At 49.4% G+C, this 22,884-nt stretch overlaps 1 protein-coding gene across 4 annotated transcripts in view; it reads right to left on the reverse strand.

Annotated features, from left to right (window-relative positions):
* The window catches only part of LOC147901573 (nodulation receptor kinase-like), a 34,055-nt gene that overhangs the window by 9,635 nt on the left and 1,536 nt on the right, over window positions 1-22,884 (reverse strand). For all 4 annotated transcript variants that reach the window (XM_087374896.1, XM_087374895.1, XM_087374898.1 and 1 more), the window contains exons 3-4: window positions 22,609-22,793; window positions 22,288-22,514 (exon numbers count right to left, since the gene is read on the reverse strand). In XM_087374896.1, the coding sequence (XP_087231022.1) occupies window positions 22,288-22,514; window positions 22,609-22,793 (412 nt within the window). The remainder of the gene's footprint in view (window positions 1-22,287; window positions 22,515-22,608; window positions 22,794-22,884) is intronic.

Below are 22,884 nucleotides of genomic sequence, written 5' to 3' on the forward strand. Positions count from 1 at the left end.
CTGAGAGCCTCCTAGACCGAGTCGTCTGTCCAATTCTCGGTGCCGTTGCTGAGAAAAGTGAAGGCAAAGCTGGGTCCATCCCTCGGGGCCAAGGCTGTGATCTTCCCATCCGCCCCTTTGCGGAGCAGAAAGATACTGATGTCGAGGCAAGCTGGAAAGGTCCCGAGGTCGGCCACATCCAAGTAATCCCAGTGACCGGACCTGTAGAAGTCGCGAGGTAGCTCTCTCTCCTGGAGCTGAGGCCCACCAGAATCTGCAACTGAGGGGGCCGGGCTAGCAGACAAGGAAGATTGCTCCTGGGGTGGAGCAGTCTCGGGGTGCCCTGCTCGGGGTGAGGAAGGGGAAGGAGGCTGCGGAGTAGGAGACACTGACTCCACTGAAGCGACTAGCAGGGGGGCTGAAGGTGGGAGAGTAGGGACTGCACGCGGCTGAGATACCACCGGTGAAGCAGACACTGCGGGAGAGCTGAGAGGGACGGGGGGGGGGGGGGCTGGGGCTGGGGCTGGGGTTGGGGCTGAAGAGGAGGAGGCGGGGGTTGAGGCTGAGGGACGGAGGAAGGGGACTACGGCTGGGGTAGGGGCTAGGGCTGGGTGGGGGGAGCTGGGGACCGGGAGAGAGGGGGACCTGAAGCTACGGGGGGCGGGTAACAGACGAAGAAGAAGCTTTCCCAAGACCTTGGGGCGGCTGCCTGTCAGGTCTCTGAGGCACTGCTGCAAGCTGGGTAACCTCTGCCTCCTTGCCTTTGTCAGAAATCTTCTTATTCTTTCCTCTTTTCCTTCTGACCTCGGTCCAGCCACCAACCACCTCTGGACCGGACTCTGGCTGCCACTGCTCTGCCTGGCGTGGCTGCCTAGAGGGAGGGGGAGGGGGCTGCGGGGGGGGCGGGGGAGGCCGAGAGGAGCTGGAGAAGTGCGGGCAAGCAGCAGCCAGGTGCCCAAAGCCATGACAACGTAGGCACTGGCCTAGCTGTCCAGTGACCACCATGCTCTGAGTTATGCTGGTAGCATCTGTCACAACCTCGATCTCTGCAGGGAGGGACGCAGGATCTGCCACAGCCACACGGACTCTGGGAGCTCCTGCCGCAGCAACCGCGTCGACAAAAGTGTCATGCATCACCCAACCAAAGTGGGAACCCAGGTCCCTCACTATCGGCTGCAACTCGGCAGCAAGGCCAGGAAATACTAGCGTCACTGGGTGGCGAGGTATGCGAAAACGAGCATCAAAGTCCGCTGCGCTAAATCCTCGGTACAAAGGGACTATCATGATGATCTTTCCATCCACAGATGTGGGGGAACCAGCAATCAGGTTGCTCGCAGCTTTCGCAGTGGAGAGTTTAAGCCATAAGATGCCCCTTCCCATAAGGGCCACCTCCTCGATGTGGCTATCCTCTAGCATGAGGGTAGATTGTAGCCAATCCTTGATGGCTGGCCTGGAAGGAGAGTGTCCAATGACTCTACCATAAACTGAAGTGTGGGCAAAGTCATTGGCAACCTGTTTTACCAGGGAAGACTGTTGCTCTGTCAGAATCACGCGGTAGGCTTCTGGAGAGGGGGGGTCCGGCTGGGCCTCCAGTTCCGAGCAGGGAGCCGCCATACTGCCAAGACAAACTGCGAGAACTCCAATGAGGAAGAGGCTGCCACCAAAAAGGAGAGCTAGACGAGGGGTAGAGCCTAGGGGTGGATGAGGGAATGAGGCGCACAAGGAAAGACGCACGCGAGGGACGGGGGTTGGCTAGGCGAGGCGAGGCGACGGCGAGGCGATGGCGAGGCGAAGCGACGGGCAGTGGCGAGGCAAGGCGAGGCGGAAGAGGCTATGGCGAGGCGGGGCGGAAGAGGGAGATGGCGAGGCGAGGCGAGGGGTGGAGTAGAGGCGATGGCGAGGCGAGGCGACGGGCGGAGGCGATGGCAACGACGAGGCGAGGCGACGTGCGAGGCGAGGCAGAGGTGAAGGCGAAGGCGATGGCGATAGCGATGTCGAAGGCGATGGCGATGGCGGAGGCGATGGCGATAGCGATGGCGGAGGCTAGGCGATGGCGAAGGCTAGGCGATGGCGATGGCGATGGCGATGGCGATGGTGAAGGCGATGGCGATGGCGATGGCCAAGGCTAGGCGAGGCGACGGGCGTAGGAGGGAGAAAGGGAGGTAGATGCAATGGCGAGGGGAGGAGGGCTCGCAGGAGCAGGAAGGCAACTTTGTGTGTGTGTGTGTGTGTTGTAGAGGCACATCTAGTGCTATGATGTGTCTAGTGTGTGACCTAAGTGATGATGTAAGCCAAAGGCCCCCACATGGGAGGTTCCTTTGATTTAGGCCAATCCCACTGATGTAGGGGTTGATTGCCACTGATATAGGGGAGGTGCCTACAGCATCCTCTCTTTCTATAAAATGGAGGTCATTCCTTCATTCTAATACATGGATTTTGCCTCACTTGTGTTGTCACTCTTTGTGCCATGATGCATCTCTGATATCCCACACTCTTCTACATTTGGTATCAGAGCAAGGTCGATCCTACCTAAATCCTAGAGTCACCTAGAGCCCAAGATTTCATCTTCTTCATCACCTTCATTTTGTTTGAGCTCTCTTATGGCCTAACCATTGGAGGTGCCATCTCAACATCCGACCGTTAATTTTTAGAACGCTTCATGCTGTAGCTTTATCTAGTTAAGGTGCATGTCTTCACCGTTGGGATCTGCACAATTAGGCTTCTACTGCCCATGCTGACACTCAGACTGCTCGTGGAAATTTCGTGCAATTCAGCCTGCTAGAGCCATATCTTGTCAATTTCTCTAAGGGCGTGCTGGGCGACACTCTTGGGAAGGTGCTGATGAATTTTGGTGGACAATGGTCCACGGAACCCTGAAAATAGAGCAAAAGACCGGTCAAAAAAGGCGGGATTCCCACAGAGAATGCAGCCTGTTTTTTCGCCTATCCTCGCCTGAGGATCTTCTCTGATGTTAGGCCTTTCATTTGTCTCTAAAAGCCCCTTGAATGCCCTTATCTACAACCTCAATTGCACCCTCCAACTTCAGATTGTTCGATTTGGGGGAAACAATCAAAATATGGTCAAACTTTGACCATCTCAAAGGTTTGACCAATCAAAAATTTTATTCTATATCTGTTTTAGCTGGCTGCACTAATAGATCTCTGTTTCACTAAGTATTGACTCCGAAATGGACTCCACAAGTGTCATGGTACTTTTCATTTATGGTGATGATGTTTACATTGTCTATGTTTGAGTGCCATTTGCAAAGGGATAGTTATCATTTTAAAGATAGGTGACTTGCATTGAGAGATACTGGTTGTAAGAGACTAGACACTGCCTGACAAAGGTAAGACCCTCTCATGGCTACTTATAAAATTGACAAGTTCAATGGCCAAGGATTCCGTACTTGGCAAATGAAGATAAAGTTTATGCTTACGAAGGGAAATCTATGGGACTTAGTCAAGGAAGGAACTCAAACCTCTCAAGAAGGTGAATCAACTACAACAATAGGTAAAGGAAAAGCCACTGACTCTACTTTCTACACTTGCAGATGCAAAGAGAATTGAGAAAGCCTATGCCATCATTGCATTAGGTTTGGGTGATGACTATGTACACCACATTTCAGATTTAGAATCCCCTTTTGAAGCATGGCACAAGTTAGACATATTGTTTGGTGCTAGCTCTCATACTTCCAAATTAAATCTGAAAATTAAGTTCTTTGAACTTAAAATGAAGGGGGATAATGTTGCTGTCCATGTCAACACTATGAGAAAGTATTATGACACAACTAGCTTCAATTAATTCCCCTGTCACTGAGGATGATGCTATGGTAGTGTTTTTAAAGAGCATGCCTCAGGATTTTGACTATGTGGTTACTACTTTGAAGAATCTTCCTCAACCCTCATTAGAAGGCATCATAGCGCCTTACAAGAAGAGGAAAGAAGAACACTTCAAGAATGGGCAAAATGCATATAGAGGCACTTGTAGTGAGGTTTTCAAAGAGCAAGTACAAGGCCTATAAACACTGTGGGAAAAGCAATCACCTTGAGAAGGATTGTTATAGAATCAACCCTTGCTCATGTTGTGGAAAGAATAATCACTCTGAAAAGTTTTGCAATGAGAAGAAGAGGACTATTGTCAAATTTGGTTGAAGAGAGAACTCCATCAACAAAAGAAGCATCCAACTTTGTAGAAGACAAGGACTTTGCCTTTTGAGCAACTTGTCTTTGAATTTTTGTTTATCATCACTTGGTCAAATTTTGAGATTCTTTGCCTGGAGTAGTACTCCAAAAAGAGTGTCATATGTTCTGTCTTTTGTAAATCACCTCTAGTCACCATATGATGTAGGCCATGTGATATGTGTTTGGTCTATCCCCTTGGGCACCTTTGCTAGCATGAGATCCTAGACATAGATTTATCATTGACCACCATGAGATGGCCATGTGTGACCACCATGAGATGGCATGAGAAACTACGAGACTAGATGTATCCTTGACATTGCAAGAGGCATACCCTTGAGGAGGGGTATGTTGGGATAACTATGGTCAAGGGCTTGCTCTATGATGCATGTGTGCATCTAGGGGAGTCACATATGTGTGTGTGTGTGTGCGTGCGTGTGTGTGTTGTAGAGAAGTGTGTGTGTGTTACAGAGTGCGAACGTTGTGCGTGCGATGGAGCTATCCGCCTCTGCACAGACAGCCCCGTCTTCATCCCTGATTCTGCCCGTACAGTCCTCGTTCGTACAGTCCCCCGATACACCCCTACTGTCTATCCCGGCTTCTGTACAGCTGCCGTCAGCTGTACGAATATCCGTACAATCTTCGCTCGATTTGCCTTCCATACCATCGCCCGTACAGTCTCCCGTTGAGTCTCCCGTACGTTTTGCGTGTTTTGCAGACCCTCCCGTGCAGTCCGTTGTCCCTGCTGTACGGCCTTCCGTACAGAGTGTACAGTCGACCGTACAGTCTTCTGCGCAGCCACCTCCCCCTTTTGTCTTTTTCGCTTTGACCTCCTTCTGCCCCTGCTCCTACTCGTGTGTTTCTTCGCCGAAAGCATGGTGGTCTGTCTGCCTCTCCTCTTATCAAATCGGCAAAGCTAGATGGTTCTGACGGCCCTTCTTCTTCACTCCAGCTGGATCTTCTTCACCAATTGTGCTCTGCCTCTGTCACAGAAGTTCCTTCATCGAGTTTCCCGCTTGTTTGCTCCATGGATTCTGCCCTTTTGGTCTCTGGTCTTCGACAGGTTCAACAATTTGGAGTCTGCCTCTACTTCATGGGCAGGGTTTTATCTTCAGCTCAGCTCCGTCATTGGGCTGATGTTGCAGTGGGTCTAGATTCTATTTCTTCCTGTGTCTTTCTAGGCAAAGGATTTTACTATGCCCAGTGCTCTTCGACTGAGGTGGTAGATCGCCTTGTTAATGATGCTGATGTCCTTGGAGGGGGTTTCTTTGCTTATGTTATGCCCTGGGATCCACTTTTTGATCCTTCTGCAACACTTCTAACTCACTGTCCGGTTTGGATCACTCTCAAAGCGCTGCATGTGCCTCTTCTTCAGCATCTTCCAACTCTTGCAGCTTTTTTGGGAAGGCCTCTCCATATTCCGAGACAGGAGTTCTTGCAAGCCTCTCGTGATGTTCGTCTTTGCATTCTGTGGAATATGACGCAGCCCGTGCCATCCACTCTAGATCTTGATTTGGGATTTGCTCATCCGCTGCGCATCGGGCCCCATTTTGCATCTTTCCCCACTACATCTTATCGGTACCGACAGGTTCGCCATTTTGCACACACTTGCCCTTCCATATCCAGGCCCATACCACCTACTCCTCCTTCAGCTGTCAAGGTTACTCTCCCTTCTCCTCCGGTTTCTGCTATGACTTCTTTGGTGAAGTCCTCTACTGCTCCGAAGCACTACCGGAGGAAGGTTCATAAATCACAGGCAAATCTTCCTCTTGCTGAAGAAGCTCAGGATTGCACTCTGTTTGAGCACCATCAGTTTTCTTCTACTCAGGATATGGATGTAACCATTGCAGAGGGCAAGTTACAGGATGATATGCATGTTATTTCTCTGGATACTGCCCCTGCTCCTATTCAGATTGATCCTCCGAATGAAGCTCAAATGCAAAATCTTATTTCATCAGATGTAGCTTATTTATCGGAAGACACAGATGTTGAGTTAGCTTCTATGCCTTTGATGCCTGCGCCAGAGTTTTCTTCTGTCAGGGATGCAGAAGTACCTTTTTTATTGGAATCTTTCCATCCTATGCTACAATAGGTTTTTGACCCTTTGATTCAAAAATTTTGGGTACCAACCTATATCAAGAAGAATCATAAGGGCAAAAAACAACTTGTTTTTATTGATGGTGTAGTTTCATCACTGCATCAGTTTTTACATAGCAACAATTTGAAGCTGGAGGATGCTGTGTTTAATTCTCCTCCAGCTTGATATGTAACTTTTTACTTGGTTACCTCATGACTTTTGCTCTGAGGTTTTACTTGTAAAAACTTTTTCCTTGTACTTATTGGTGGGTTTTTACCTCTTTTTGAGGTTTCCCACACAGAAATATAAAGATTTCACTTTTTTTTTTTTTAAGTGTGTTGTAGAGGACTGGATATTACCAAAAAAAAGTGTGTTGTACACGCACATCTAGTGCTATGATATGTCTAGTGTATGACCTAAGTGATGATGTAAGCCAAAGGCCCCCACATGGGAGGTTCCTTTGATTTAGGCCAAGTCTCACTGATGTAGGGGCTGATTGCCACTAATATAGAGGAGGTGCCTACACCATCCTCTCTTTCTATAAAATGGAGGTCATTCCTTCATTCTAATACATGGATTTTGCCTCACTTGTGCTCTCACTCTTTGTGCCATGATGCATCTCTTCTATCCCACACTCTTCTACACATTGTGCCTAGGTGGTGCCTTGGTTGGGGTGGTCAGCCAAGCCCCCAACCTTGGTTTTCTCCACCAGCCAACAGGTCGGGTAGACCCGCTATGTCGACCCTTTTGGTTCGCCAGATCTCCTCTCTCCAGTCGGTTATCTAAGGCAAGGGAGACCCTATATATAAGGTCCCTCTCTCTCATTCTTCTCATCTCAGTGTACAACAACCGGTTCACTTTGGAATAAAGCTTTTCCCCCAACAATCGAGGGTTTTCTCCTGAGATCCTTGTAAAAGTCTCTCTTGTTTCTTTGCTTTCCAGTTCAATCTTGTATGTAGTTTGCTCTCTCTCTCTCTCTCTCTCTCTCTCTCTCTCTCTCTCTCTCCCCCTCCTGGTCTCTGTCCTCTGGTATAGCGTGTGCCTGAGCTCTATCAGGCTGGGCTCTATCACGCTCCGGTCTGTGCTGATGGTCTCTGAGGTAGTCTCGTCGAAGCATAGTGGCCTCCCTGACATAAAGAGCTAGGCAAGGCTGATCCTCGTAGTCCATCACTCGTGAGAGAGGTCCAAAGCCATCCGTGAAGAGACAGTGGAATCTACCTCTGAGCTCATAATATAGTGGGCATCTGCAATGAAGTGCTCCTCTGACTCCACCTCTCCCATGGTGCAACAAGTGCAAATCCTGGTCTCTCGTCCTGGTCGCCGTCCATCCTCCATGCGTCGCATCCTACCAGCCTCTATCTCGAGCTGATGCGAAGAGACTCTAAGCTGGCCAAGGGCAATCCTCAGTGAGTGGGACATGTGGATACTTGTATAGCCTGGTGGAATGACAAACCCATCCTTTGAGATCCGAAGGAAGTGGTCACGATATGTGGCCATCTTCGTCGGAGGCTGCGTGGGATAAATCCAAGTGCGATACGTATGAAGCTGCAGCAAGTCTGCTCTCGTGACCTGGCTAAGCTCGTGGCGAGTCAACTCGAGATGAGGGGCATCCATGCTGTATCGGAAGGGAGGCAGTCTATCCATGTCTAGTCCAAGAGATGTGAGCCACCTAGTGAGTCTGAAGTAGCAACAGTATCGGGCCCCAGATCGTGCCAACTCCATAGAAGATGCAAGTGCTAACCATGGCAACCGAGCTCTGCCTGCTGTTGAGTCTCCAAACTCCCTACTAGAGCTCCTCACCTCGCACGGTATGGTCATTTACAACGGCTTGTCCAGGTGGCCACAGTCTTCCATGCCTACATTCTCTTCTGCTTCTGGGCGTGATACTAGCGTGATCGACTACATCATAGGTCCCCCGACTCTAGTCCCTTCCATCCATAGCCTTACTGTTAGCCCCTTCATGCCCTCTGCCGACCATGCACTCATCCACTTTACTTTGACTCATGTCTCCCATGACCCACCCCCCCCTCGTTACCACGACCGCCAACCCTATTATGAGGTTCATTTCGACCACCAGTTCGATGATGTATATAGCCAGAACCTCAGCCACCTACTCCATCCTCATCTATTAGATGCTCTACCATCCACGCAGGACAGGTGGGAACTTGTACATACTTCACTCGTTTCTGCAGCTCACATGTCGTTTCCTGCCACATGTCATTCGTCTAGTCCCCCACTGGTGGGTCTTGTTCCTTGCAACGGTTGGTATGACGAGGAGTGTAAGGAACTCCGCAGGATACTTCACCTTGAGACCAAGGAGAAGTCTCCCCTCCTTGCCGAAACCAAGAGAGACTACAAGCGGTTGGTTAGGCGCAAGAAACGCCAATTTCTAGCCCGGAATGAGGAGGAGCTGAGAAGCTTGCTTTTCAGCTATGACTCCAAGGAATTCTGGAGAAAATTCCTCCGCTTGAAGTCTCAGAGCCCCCTCACAGATCCACGTGTCTGGTCTGCATATACTTCAGCTCTATACGATGTTCCAGATCAGCCAGCCATCGAGTTATCCCATACCCCTAGGCCAGCTTCATCTAGTCTCTTCACACCAGAGAGTGTCCGTGCAGAGTGTCCGTGCAGCAGTCCACCGATTGAAGAACGGGAGAGCTAAGGATCATGATGGATTACAAGCAGAGTATGTAATCCATGGGATTGATGCCTTAGATTTTGTTCTTTCCCGTCTCTTCAATGAGTCTGTTTGTACAGGCCTACCACAGTCCTGGTTAGGCAATACCATAGTACCTATCCACAAGTCGGGGGACCCTATGGAGCCGTCGAATTACAGGACCATCATGATTGGCCACGTTATGGCCAAGATCTATGCATCAGTTTTGGAAAGCCATATAAATGACCATGCCGAGACGATAGGACTCAGAGCCAGAGGGCAGGCTAGATTTCGCAGGGATCATTCGACACTTAATCACATCCTCACACTCAAGGCACTGGTAGAGGAGGCGAAGTCACGAAGGCAACGGCTTTATTGTTGCTTCGTGGACTTCAGAAAGGCATTTGACACAGTTCCGCGATTCAGATTGTTTCAGAGGATCCGTCAGATGGGCTTTAGTGGAGAGATACAGTGGGCTATCATGGCTTTGTATGAGAGGTCACTGGTCGGGTTCAAACACGTGAGGGGCTCTCAGAGGAGGTATGCAGCACGATTGGGGTGAAGCAGGGTTGCCCGCTCTCTCCTACTCTCTTTGGATTATATATTGATGAGCTAGAGATGTTTGTACAAATGACAGGCGGTGTGGGCTCTACTCTCTCAAGATCCTCCATTCCTATCCTCCTGTATGCGGACGATGTGGTTCTCATTTCCTCTACTGCTCAGGGCCTCCAGGCACATATTGAGGCACTCCACAGGTTTTGCCAGGACAGGGGGTTGACCGTAAACCTTGGCAAGACCAAGGTTATGGTTTTCAACACCTCTGATCGTATTTACAGCACGGATGAGTTTTGCTTCACTTATGACGGACAGCCCATTGAGCTTGTTAGAGAGTACACTTATTTGGGGGCAGTTTTCAGGGGACCGGTCTTCACCATGACATATGCAGCACGAGATAGGATTAGTAAAGGGTATGCTTCGTTGGCTCATCTTGAGCGTCAATGTTTCAGTCCCACTTTCAGCATCCCGATACGAAATCCTTGCTTTTTGATACATTGGTGAGACCAGCTGCGATGTATGCAGCTCCTTTCCGGGCAGGAGACCTCGGCGCTGCAGATTGGAGACGAGTAGAGAGGTTACAAATCATCATGTTCTCTCGGCTCATTAGGGCCAAGGCTACAGTTCTGCACGAGATCATGCTAGCAGAGTTTGGAGCTACTCCCCTTGCATTGGATGCAGCGTTTCAGTCGGTCATGTATTTGCACAGGGTTAGGGAGTTTGGAGACTCAGCAGCAGGCAGAGCTCGGTTGCCATGGTTAGCACTTGCATCTTCTATGGAGTTGGCACGATCTGCGGCCCGATACTGCTGGTACTTCACAGACTCACTAGGTGGCTCACATCTCTTGGACTAGACATGGATAGACTGCCTCCCTTCCGATACAGCATGGATGCCCCTCATCTCGAGTTGACTCGCCACGAGCTTAGCCAGGTCACGAGAGCAGACTTGCTGCAGCTTCATACGTATCGCACTTGGATTTATTCCACGCAGCTTCCACCGAAGATGGCCACATATCGTGACCACTTCCTTCGGATCTCAGAGGATGGGTTTGTCATTCCACCAGGCTATACAAGTATCACTCACTGAGGATTGCCCTTGGCCAGTTTAGAGTCTCTTCGCATCAGCTCGAGATAGAGGCTGGTAGGATGCGACGCATGGAGGATGGACGACGACCAGGCCGAGAGACCAGGATCTGCCCTTGTTGCACCATGGGAGAGGTGGAGTCAAAGGAGCACTTCATTTGCAAATGCCCACTATATTATGAGCTCACGGGTAGATTCCATTGTCTCTTCACGGATGGCTTTGGACCTCTCTCACGAGTGATGGACTACGAGGATCAGCATTGCCTAGCTCTTTATGTCAGGGAGGCCACTATGCTTCCACGAGACTACCTCAGAGACCATCAGCACAGACCGGAGCGTGATAGAGCCCAGCCTGATAGAGCTCAGGCACACGCTATACCAGAGGACAGAGACCAGGAGGGGCATGAGGAGGTCAGAGCTCACACAAGACACATGCCTCCACCCTGTGCATGTACATATGAGATGGTTTGTAGATGCCGCAGGATCTTGTTACATAGGGGACGTACTCGCCGCTTCATCTCCAGACGATCCAGGATGATGGCAACTTTTCGGAGGAGACTTACTCATGGAGATCTCGCCCCACCAGCCGCTCACCTCACCTTTGCTCAGATTTGTACTCTCATAGCAGGAGGCAGAGTCGATGGACAGGATTTCCAATATTATTTTGGTTCTCAGACTCCGTGACACCTGGACTTGTATCTTTGCATTGGCATATTGTACTCATCCCCCCATTTTGCACCCAGGGGCGGTTTTCTTGCATCTAGTTTACTTTGTATTTAGGCTCAGATTTGACATTATGTACTTTCACTTGCATTGTATTGCGTAGCACTTAGATGATATTCGACGATGCCTCTTCTTTGTGGCACGTTGATTTTGTGCTATCTTGTATGCAGAGTTCTTGATGTCCCATGGGCCCATTTTGGCCTTTAGTGGACAAAATACACTTTCTTTCTTTCTCTCTCTCTCTCTCTCTCTCTCTCTCACTATGTATGTATGTATGTATGTATGTACACTACACTTTTCACATATCGTTGTCCACATCTGCATAAAAATTTGACCATACAAGTAATGCCTCCATGCTTTCAAAGGATAAATAGCAGCGTACATCTCTTGTTCTTGAGATGACCAATTGCACTGAGAGCTTTCTTTCACACACTATTAGCCTTTCCTCTTGGAGAAGAAGCACTCCTAATGCAACGCCACTTCCATCGGTTTCTAGGAAAAGAAATTTCTGGGGAGCAACATTTTTTAACACCAGACCTGAGGCCATTGCCCTTTTTATAGTGTTAAAACTCTCTTGTTAATTATGTTACTGCACTAAAGGGCCTCATCTCAATCAATGGCAACACCATCTCAAAATATCCTTTGATATGCATTTGATAAAACTTGACAATCCTAATAACGATCACAAGGCGGTCACATTCTGAGGAATTGACCGCATAATATCCTAGCCATATTCTTTGAATCCATTTCAACTGCATCAGGAGAAATAATGAGCCATAGATACTCAAGTTTAACCATGCATACCACGGTTCCCTTTCTATTAACACATAGACTATCTTCCTTAAAGTATTAACACTTTCTTTAATTTTTCACTATGCACAATACACTTTTGCTATAAATAAGAACACAACAAACTTCCCAAATACGGGTGTAGTAAGTCATTCATAAGCATGACAAAGGTAGCTAGAGCATTGGCAAGTGTTGACGCTCCAGTTTTGCTCAAGATTGTTTGCAACAGTAAGGTATCTGATACCGGTTGCAAGGTGCCAGGGTTCCGAGTAAGAAGTGCTCAAGTGCTCGATGCTCGCTACCCGAGTGGATGGTGTTAACACAAAGTTGCCCTCCCTTGCAATCCTTAGGTGGTTGTGCAAGGTCCACAAACAAACTCGATGACAACATAGTAATTAAACACAGGGAATTGGGGTGATTGAAGTTGGGGTGACTGACTAGGTGGAAGAGCTTACATAAAAAACACTACTATTGCACACAAAGAGAAACCCACTTCCATTAATCATAAACCATTTACAAGAAGCCACCTAGACTTGGCTTGGACCCTCGGTTCAATCGACAGACTCAACTAAGGACATTCCATTCGTATGGACAAACTCGACTAAGAACGTACTCTCACCTTAGTGATGGCCTGACTTGGCTAGGAAGATCAACAGTTCATCTTCCTATCCTACTCTACTCTCGAGGGGTCTGCTTGCCTTCCTTCTAGCCCCTCTTTGTTAATTGCATGTCCCCAGTTAACAGCACTCTGTGGCTCTTTTTCAGCTCTCTCACTCTCCTTGCTATCTCAACCTCTGCACTATTTTACTTGCTACTCCTAAACTGCCTACGAACTTTCCAAGTGCGATGATTGCACAAGCCGCGGATTCCACCTCCATCGTATCCGACTCGACCTAATCAAAATGAGTCGGACTCGTTTGCACACCTTCTCAACCAGCTCAAAACCAACAAGATCGGCCAGGGACATTTGAATACCCAAACTGCAACATATGGGCTCAAGGTCCGAGTCTTCATCATGGCGTGTCTCCACCTATACCTATTCTAGATTGAGGATGAGGAGACTTTGCACCATATCCTCTGCTTTGGTTCCCCCAATCGTCGCAGTGGTCTTCGAACTTGTTCTGAACAGAAGGCCGACTTCTAGAGTGCGGAGCGGTAACCTAGGTGCCTTTCCTTGCTGCAAAGTCTCCATCACCAGGTTCCGATTGCTTTGAGGGATGCATGTCTAGGCCTTGTAGCCGACGAAGAAGTTGTTGGAGCTGGTCATACTCTTGTATGCGCTTTGCTAAATTTTCATTTTGAGTGGGGAGTTGAGCAAGTTCCTTGAGCTTGCCTCGGAGCTTGTCATTCTTGGCCCCGAGTGTTGTTTCAACCGTTGTCTTCTCCAATACCTACTCAGTAGATAGAGTTGAGCAATCTCCTTTGTTGCCATTGCCAACTATGATCTCAGGGCTTGCTCGGAGGTGATCAGTCGGGCGCTCGACCTATGTAACCACTCGACCTCTCGCCGCAGGCTCTGGTACTCGACTATGAGGTCTGCCTGTTCCTTTTGGAGAGTACTGACTTTGGTTACAAGCTGATCACGAATCGTTCTTTTGTCATCGAGCAGCGTCTAAAGGTCGTTTCTTTCAGCAACAATAGTGGAATGGTTAGCCTTCAAAGCGTCCAGCTGCTATCGGAAAAAGGTGACAATTTGCTCCTAATACTTAGTTTGCACAAAAATATTATGCACCAGTACATGTGGAGGGAGCCAATTATTTACCAACCAGTTGAGGCCATGGACTGCTAGTCACATGTTCTCCCTGAGGGTCTACCGTTGCTCCTCAGTGGCCTCTCTTTCTTGAACCCTATTTTAAAGTAGGGAGTCGACTGGTAGGTATCCAACAGGAGGGGGTAGGGAAAGGAATAGATGTGGGGGATAAAGGAAGACCGTGGAGGTAGAGGCCTGATTCATTGCCAAGGAAGGGGGAAGGTGCTCTACTTTTGGCTCCTCTGCTTGAGGTCCTTCAGTTGCAACTGGGGGCACCAGGTCTACTTGTAATGTCCGCTCCAACTCGGCATCTTGCCCTTGCGACGGCGTCCCATGTTCATCTTTTGTCTCGTGCTAAGACCCCTTTTGTTGATCCTTGGTCTCCTGATGCTGAGACCCCTCGTACTTGGAACACTTATGCTCGATTTCTTCACTCTTGTCTACTCCCTGGGAAGATGAATATGCCCGAGAGCTTTCAGCCTATTCTTCTTGCTTGTGTTTTATGTGCGTGGATGGGCTTGTGGTGGTTTGCTCCTCAGTGCCAGAATCCTCAAACTCGAAACCAAGGTAAGGCACTTCATCAGAGATCAAGCGATGGTAAATGACACAGAGATGCCGACCAACCCGAGAATGACTTTGGCCACTAGCCACCGCTTTCAACTACTGTTCCATGGTCTTTGCAAAGGGAGTGAGCCAATCCACTGTTTGCTCAAACTCCATTGTAGCTACTGTGCGGGCCATGAACTTACAGGAAATGTATCCCGTCACCTTCTTCAATCCAATGAACTCAGAGACGAAGCGGAGATACTTGCGCAGGCCCTTATCACCTCCTTTACTAATCAAATAGCCTTGGGTGGTGGAGTAGGCATCGTCCATGAAGTAGGCATCGCACTGTTCGTTTAGTGGCGAGCGTCGACTTCTCGTCCAGCTTCTGAAGCTTGAACACCTGACCCAAAAAATCTGTTAAGGCATACCTGAACACCTTGTACTATGATGCTATTGCTTGCAGCATCATAGGAAGTGAAGTTCTTCTGCCAAATCTGCCTTTAATGCCTCCGCCCACTTGAGTTTTGTGAACTTGTATAACCCATGACATTGCAAGGTAGCGATCAACTTAGCAGAGCTGAAGTCACTAATTAGATGAAGCACAGCCACGTGTGTGCGTCGTCATCCCTGTTCTGCAATTACGTTGAAGCAGCAGGATCCGGAGGAGAGAACTAAGAGGGAGACAGAACAAGTAAGGAGCACAGAGATACTGGCCCTCTATAGAGGCGAAGAGCTTACAAGTGGCAAGAAGCATAGCAATAGAAGACCAAAAGGAGCCGATAAGGAACTGAAACAACAACGCGAGCAATATCTTGAAATGAAGAACTGTGCAAGTGGTAGACGATAGGAATTTAGAGTTGGCCGTCTATACTGCAATGATTTTGCATTACGCTCCCAACACCCCTGTTCATCCTTGTAATTAGCTTCCATTAATGACCTCGAACTCTGACTCGTGCCACATGGTTGCCTATGTTCACCTGCTTCTGTCTCTACATCCACTCCCCTCTTCATGCACACTGCAATGTCAAATGTCACCAACCGACTGCATGGTGTTACGTGTACATGACAACTTGGAAGATTCTCCTTCTAAGTGTTGATCTATCTTTGTTAGATTCTAATGTGTATCACTGGCTATGTAAGAAGGCTTCACTTTGCTGCCATTGTAAAGTTCAAGAAAAACTCGGCCTTCCAAATCCTCAATCTGACAGTGCCATTTGAGAAAACTTCAATCAATCTATAGGGTCCATTCCATCCAAGCTTGAAATTGGTTTTGATAGGCCCTATTTTTGCAGTGTACAACAACACAAGCATCCCTTTCTTCAAATGCTTCGGTTTAATATGACGATCATGCCATGCTTTCTTGCACCATTGAATGACCTGCAGTGACCAGGCTGCTCGGAGACATAGTTCATCCAGGTGGGCTAGCTGATGCAATCGCCCCTTGATTGCTTCTGGTTCACCAAGATGATGTTCGGCTGCAATACGAAGACTTGATACAACAAACTCGAGAGAAACAACTGCTTCTAGCCCAAAAGCCATTTGAAATGGTGTTAAATTAGTAGTGACCTTGTATGCAGTGCAATAAGCCCATAATGAGAATGAGTTTGACAGCTTTATTAGTCAATTCAGCACCACCATTGCCTCGAGCATAGTATGTGGTTGATACAATGTGCATGATTTTAAACTCAACATTGAGTAACAACATGACTTCATTCATAAAATGAGATCCCTGATCATTGACAATCTGAATTGAGCATCCATGAGAGTTGGTAACAGAGGAGGAACGATCGTGAACCCGTAAGCTTCTGCGAGCTTGCCCCTCCCCCTCCGTACCTCTACCTCCCCCTCCCTCGCCATCCCCGCTCACCTCCGTCTCACCCCCCCTCGCACCTCCGCTCACCCTCGCCACGCTCACCCCCCCCGCTCCGTCTCTCCCCCTTGCCCCTCCGCTCCACCCCTCTCCGCTCCACCCCTCCCCGCTTCCGCTCCACTCACACCCCCTCACCCCGCCTCACCCTCCCCGCCTCGCTCCGCCCCCCCTCGCCACGCACACCCCCCCCCGCTCCGTCTCTCCCCCTTGCCCCTCCGCTCCATCCCTCCCCGCTTCCGCTGCACTCACACCCCCCCGCCTCCCGCTCCGCCCACCCACCCCTCGCCCCCCGCCCTCGCCCCCTTTCGCCTCACCGCCCCCCCCCTCCATTTACTCCCGTCCCCCTTCCCGCTCTCCGCCCGTCCCTTCGCTCGCTTTTTTGTTTTTTTTTGCGCCTCCCCCGTCCCTTCGCTCCTTTTTTTTTTTCACCCGCCCCCCGTCCGCCTCTCGCCCCACTCCGCCTCTCCCCCACCCCCACTTCCGTCCCCGCCTCCTCTCCACCGCCCCCGATCCCCGCCCCCACTCCTCCACCCCGCGCCATCTCTGCTTCCTGCCCCCCCATCCCGCTTCCTCCGCCCCCCGCCCTCCATCCTTCCCGCCACACCCAGGCTCCACCCTCCCGCATCTACCCCCCTCCCTTTTTTGGGTGGCAGCCTTTTCCTCATCGGAAGCCTCGCAGTTTGTCTTGGCGGTATGGCGGCCCCTTGCCCGGAACCGGAGGCCCAGACGGACCCTCCCTCTCCAGATGCCTACCGCGTCATCCTGACAGAGCAACAATCATCTCGGGTTCAGGAGGTTGCCAATGACTTTGCCCTTACCTCTGTTTATGGCAGAGTCATTGGACATTCCCCCTCCAGATCAGCCATCAGGGACTGGCTCCAGTCCACCCTCATGCTAGAGGACGGCCATATTGAGGAGGTGGCCCTTATGGGAAGGGGCATCTTCTGGCTCAAACTCTCCAATGCGAAAGCGGCGAGCAACCTGATTGTTGGCTCCCCCACGACTGTGGATGGAAAGATTGTCATGATAGTCCCGTGGTACTGCCGATTTAGCGCGGCGGATTTGATGCTCGGTTCCGTATACCTCGTCATCCAGTGACGCTAGTTTTTCCAGGTCTTGCTGCTGAGCTACGGCCGATTGTCAGGGACCTGGGCTCCCACTTTGGCTATTATGCACGATACTTTCGCCGATGCGGTGACTACGGCAGGAGCCCCCCGAGTCCGTGTGGCTGTGGCGGATCCTGCGACTCTCCCGACAGTGATCGAGATCGTGACAGATGCCGGCAGCATCACCCAGAGCATGGTAGTCACCGGACAGTCAGGGCAGTGTTTGAGGTGTCACGGCTTCAGGCACCTGGCGGCTATTTGTCCACGCTTCGCCAGCTCTTCTCGACCCCCCCCGCCCCCCCTCCCCGCCCCCTCCCCCCCCCCTCCGGGCAGCCACGCCAGGAGGAGCAGAGGCAGCCGGAGCCCGGACCAGAGTTAGCTGGCGGCTGGACTGAGGTTAGAAGGAAAAGAGGAAAGAACAAGAAGATTTCTGATAAAGGCAAAGAGGCTGAGGTTACCCAACCTGCAGTTGCACCTCAGAGACCTGACAGGCAGCCGCCCCAGGGACCTGGGAGAGCATCTTCTTTGACGGTAGCCCGCCCTCCACAGACTCAGGTCCCCCTCTCCTCCTCTCCCAAGCCTCTTCCTATTCAGCCCCAGGCCATCCCCCATCTGCACCCCACTTCTCCAGACCCGTAGCTTCAGCCCCCCCCTCGTCCTCCTCAGTCTTCTCCCCCTCCTTCTCAGCCCCAGTTCCAGATGCATCCCCATCCCTCCCCCCCCCCGCCTCTTTCAGCTCTCCCGCAGATCTAGTTGCACCGACGATTCCTCAGCCGAGGGCAGCCCCCGATCCCCCTCCTCCTCCTCCTCCACTAGTCGCCCCTGAGGAGTCTGTGTTGCCTATTCCCCAGCCTCCTCCCCCTCCCCCTCCGCTGGCAGGACACCCTGAGTCTACACCTTCACCGAGGCAGGCTTCTCTGTCCGCTAGCCCCTCAGTAGCAGACTCCGACGGGCCTCAGCTTCAGGAGAGAGAGCTCCCCCGCGACTTTTACAGATCTGGCCCCTGGGACTACTTGGATGTGGCCGACCTCGGGACTTTCCCTGCTTGCCTCGACATCAGTATCTTCCTGCTCCGCAAAGGGGCGGATGGGAAGATAGCCGCCTTGGCCCCCAGGGATGGCCCTAGCTTTGCTTTCACGTTCCTTAGCGACGGCACCGAGACCTGGACAGACGACTCGGTATGGGAGGCTCTCAGGGAGCAGACACATGCTCAGGTTTGCTCCTGGATAGGCCCGTCCGGTGGGCAGCTTCTCGAGACTCAGTGGTCCGAGGGTGACGTGCGCCTGCGGTGGCGTTGCGCCGCCAAACGCTTCAGACTGATTGTGATTCTCAGGCCCCCCTGTCTTGGCCCCTCCCCCAAGATGTCAGAGCCTGGACCCCTCAGAAACTCCGCGCTTTCTACAGTATGACCACCTCAGAGATCTCGAGCTGGCTCGAGAAAGCTTTCGTTCATGGTACCAAAGGCCTCTCGCCTTTGCTGAAGGTGTTGAAGGACGGGTAGGATGACCCCGCCTCCCCCTCCAAACCTTCCCATAAGCGTCAGCGTCTCCACTCCGAGATGTCAGCTTCTTCTTCGACTTCGACCGCGAGCAGACAGCTGTTCGCAGCCTCCCAACGGGTTTCACTCTTCTGGAACCCGTGGTCCTAGGAAGCTCATTTTGAGACAGGAACTTCAGCCAGCAGTGATAGGTCGTTTGGATGTACTTCTGCTCCAGGAGCACAAGCTTTCTGCGGCTCACTCCCGCAGATGCGGGAAGATTCTCCCTGGACGTTCTCACACTTATTGGGAGCCCTCGATCGGCGCACTGGGGCGGAGTGGTGGTGTTTGTACCTCCGTGGGCGAGCAGCTAGCCCAGGGAGTTTTCGGTCATGGCACGCTGATTCCAGGCCGTGCCCTTTGGGTAGGCCTAGAACTGGAGGGATCCAGAGTTGGAGTCCTCAACATTTATGCTCCCACAGATCTCCGTTGTAGAGCCACCTTCTGGAGGACACTTACAGGGATTCTCCCAGACATGGATTCCTGGATTGTTGGAGGTGACTTCAACAATCTGGAGACCTTGGAGGACCAGCAGGGCAGAGGACCGGAGTTTACAGGTATGTCTCAAGCAGAGCAGTCAGCTTGGGACTCTTTTATCTTTGTGAATTGAGCATCCATATCTATCTACAAATGATATGTTCAAAGAGAAACTGCGCTGTACTTCGAGCTGAATTGTCCCGAAGAGTTTTAGCTTCAACCCACTTAGTAGCATAATCAGTGGCAACAACAACATATTTGTTACCTGTAGGTCGAGTTGACTAATTACGAATCTGAACACAATTGAGAGCCAATATATCACATATACCAAGACTCATAACTCATCACACAAAGTGAGCACGTGCATGTGGATGAGCATGAGATGCTGAAATTGGATAATTGTCAAAGCATAAGACAACAGCCTTGAGTGATTAGGAGGCCTTAGAGTGGTGGAGATGCCATGGAGAGAGGAGGGAGAGGCTAGAGAGGCTATGAGCTGATAAGCACATCAATGTACAGGCAGGGTGCATGTTTAGAGGGTCCAACACACTTCAACCTACGTTCTTGAACTTGTGAATACAACTTACCAATAGCAATACACTACCTCCCCTCCCAATCCCCTCCATGCCCCTGGCCTCCCAAAGGGGAAAAAAACCCAAACAGGGAAAAAAAAATGAAATGTATATCTAGAAGAATCCAGGAACATACCCAAACTCATCCTCAAAAAACACAACACAGTGTGCAGTTTCAATCTCATGAGAGTCACTCATAAGATTGAAAACCATAAACTCCATCACATAGCAGGGACTAGCTACTATGAAATTCCCACTGATGTCCTCAGCACCCAACAGTGGGTGTAGACCGTAGTATAAACATATGTTCTCACATACACACACACTTTTTTTTTTTTGGTAAATCCATGATTATATTATCAGCAAAATTTACATGAGGGTCTCATAAAAGCAGATCAGCAAATTTTTCTTTGCTTTTGATTTTCTCACACACACACACACACACACATATACAGATCCACACACACAACACATACTTGAGCATCCATTTATACATATGTTCTCACATATACAAATCCACACACATGCTTGCACATCCATTTATACAAAGGTCCTTGTACTGAGTTTCTGTCGGCACTCCGGAGGTGAAGGGCAGACTCAGCCATGACAAAGTCCAGCACTAAAGGAGAAGACTAATTAAAAAGTAGTCCACATTCTACAACAGCTTTTGAAGACTATACTATTTCATTTTAGTCTCTCCTAAACGAGCATCCAAGAAAAAGAATGCTTAGACCATCTAGCTGATAGGGCAAGGCAACGCACCACTTAAGATAGAAAGAATTTATCGCAATATCAACAGGCTGCAACAATGGACGAAAACTTCACAAGGTGAAATTTGCATGTCCGCTAATACAGCAGAAGCATATATCTAGACAAAATCAGGAACATGCCCAAACTCATCCCCTTATGGGTAAGAGTCATCACAAAACACCCCTTAAGATAAGAGGTGCACCTGGATCCTACTATGGATGAAGGTTGTTGATTCAAAGCCATGTCAATGAGGCACAGGCTAATAGCCGTGTTTAACCATATTTTCTGTACAGCTGGCATTGCAACTGTTCGAGAAGCTCCCTGGTCATGCAGAGGTGGTAGCCAAAGCTAGCTTATTCCAATTAGGATCTTAAAGAAGATTCTAGTTAGCTGAAGTCTAAAATGTTTAACTGCGAAACTAGAAGTTCTTCTCTCCGGGGAAAAAAACTGCAGAACTTGCTCGAAAATGTGTAGGGAAACACTGGTCTGGGAGGCATTTTAGCGGATGAAAAAAGCCTTAGCGCTGCCTTACCATTAGTGGTGTTGCCTAGGTGAGGACAAGCTGAAAGAAGGGCTGCTGACTGTATTGCATCATACAAACAGCTTTGGGTTTCAAGTTTGAAGGTAGCTGAAGTCTAAGAACTTGACTGCAGAACCTGCTCAGAAATGTGAAGGGAAACACTGGCCTGGGAGGCATTTGAGCAGGGAAAGCCTTAGCCTTGCCTACCATCAGTGGTGTTACCGAGGTGAGGACCAGCTGAGAGAAGGGAAGCCGACTGTATTGCATCATACAAACAGCTTGGAGTTTCAAGTTTGAACACAGGAACATGTCAAACTAATAATGCCATCCATAGATATTGAAAGGGAACCAAAGAAAAAGCTGTAATTATCATTGCTCACCAAGAACATCTCAGAATATGGACACCTTCCTGATTGAAATAGGTTACAATAATCCTGTACCTTCGTTAGAATCTCTAAAATTACGAGTTGGAATCTACTATCATTTGCATCAACTTGAACTCCAGTTTGGGATAAATTAGACCTGAAGCTTCATTTTTGCCATTGATTTCAATCTTGACTGGCGTTTTTACCACACAGCATTTACAGCACAAACAATGGCCTCCTAATTTACAAATAGCTAATCAGAAAATAGGACCGTTGCCTTAAGGCAGGAGCGTCCGTCGAGCACCAAGATTCCGTTATGACAAAGGTTTGAGACGATTGGAGAGCATGCTCTAGACCAGTGTCAGAAAGCAGACATCAGCAACTAATTCCATTTGGAGTGCCTTACCTACAATGACAAAGAAAGAAAGAAAATTATAAGAGAGTGGCTGTTGGTAAATCAGTATAATCTTAGCAAAGCCAAAAAACCACGAAGCCAAAACAGGTTTATGAGCTCCCAGAAAACCGGATCGATAATCCACTAGCCCAAGGACTTCATATTCAAGGAGGATATGACAGACAAGGCTAGAATTCTTGCTAGTAAAAATTCATCTCTTAGCACCCAAGCATACTCCCTATTATATCTTATAATGAAGACAGCATTAATCCCCTGTCATAACTCTTTTATGAATAGCTAGTGTTCAAAGATTCGCTTGTACCATCTATATAGTCATCGTATAAGTGGAGCAATGCTCACCTCAGTTGAAAATTCACGCAACCCTTGGATTGAAGTCGTTGATCGCACCTTCACAGCCACTGCTTGGCCATCTGGAAGAATTCCATGATAGACGACACCAAATCCACCCTCCCCAATCCTGTTGTTGAAGCCATTCGTGGCTAAATTGAGCTCAAACAAAGAGAATTGCTGTGATTTTGTAGCTTTCGACTCTAACACATCAGGTTCCAAAACAGTTTTGGCAAGATCTGGAAACCAATACATAGATGTGACCCTTTGAAAATGGAAAGGTCTTAATGGTCATAAACTCTCTTAAATTAGCCACAAGATAGGTGAGCTTACATTTGGGAAATGGCTTCAAAGATCCTTTGGCCTCAAAAGTACTAATCCTTTTTTTGCGCTTGTATAGGCACAATACAGCGACAAACACCAGCAGCAAAAATAGAAACAACGAACCCCCCACAAAGCATCCAACTATAATCTTTAACCGAGGAGCATCAGTCATCATCGCTGCGTCACCAGTCACCCTGAAAACAAAGCGGCAATCATATTGAGAAATACGTAGCTTGCTCTTCTTCAGCAGTTAATATATATATTGCAGTCAGTTCTGAACAGAAG

Source organism: Dipteris shenzhenensis, chromosome 5 (assembly GCF_047967505.1).
Source record: "Dipteris shenzhenensis isolate YYH24624 ecotype China chromosome 5, Dip_SZ_1.0, whole genome shotgun sequence".
NCBI lineage: Eukaryota > Viridiplantae > Streptophyta > Polypodiopsida > Gleicheniales > Dipteridaceae > Dipteris > Dipteris shenzhenensis.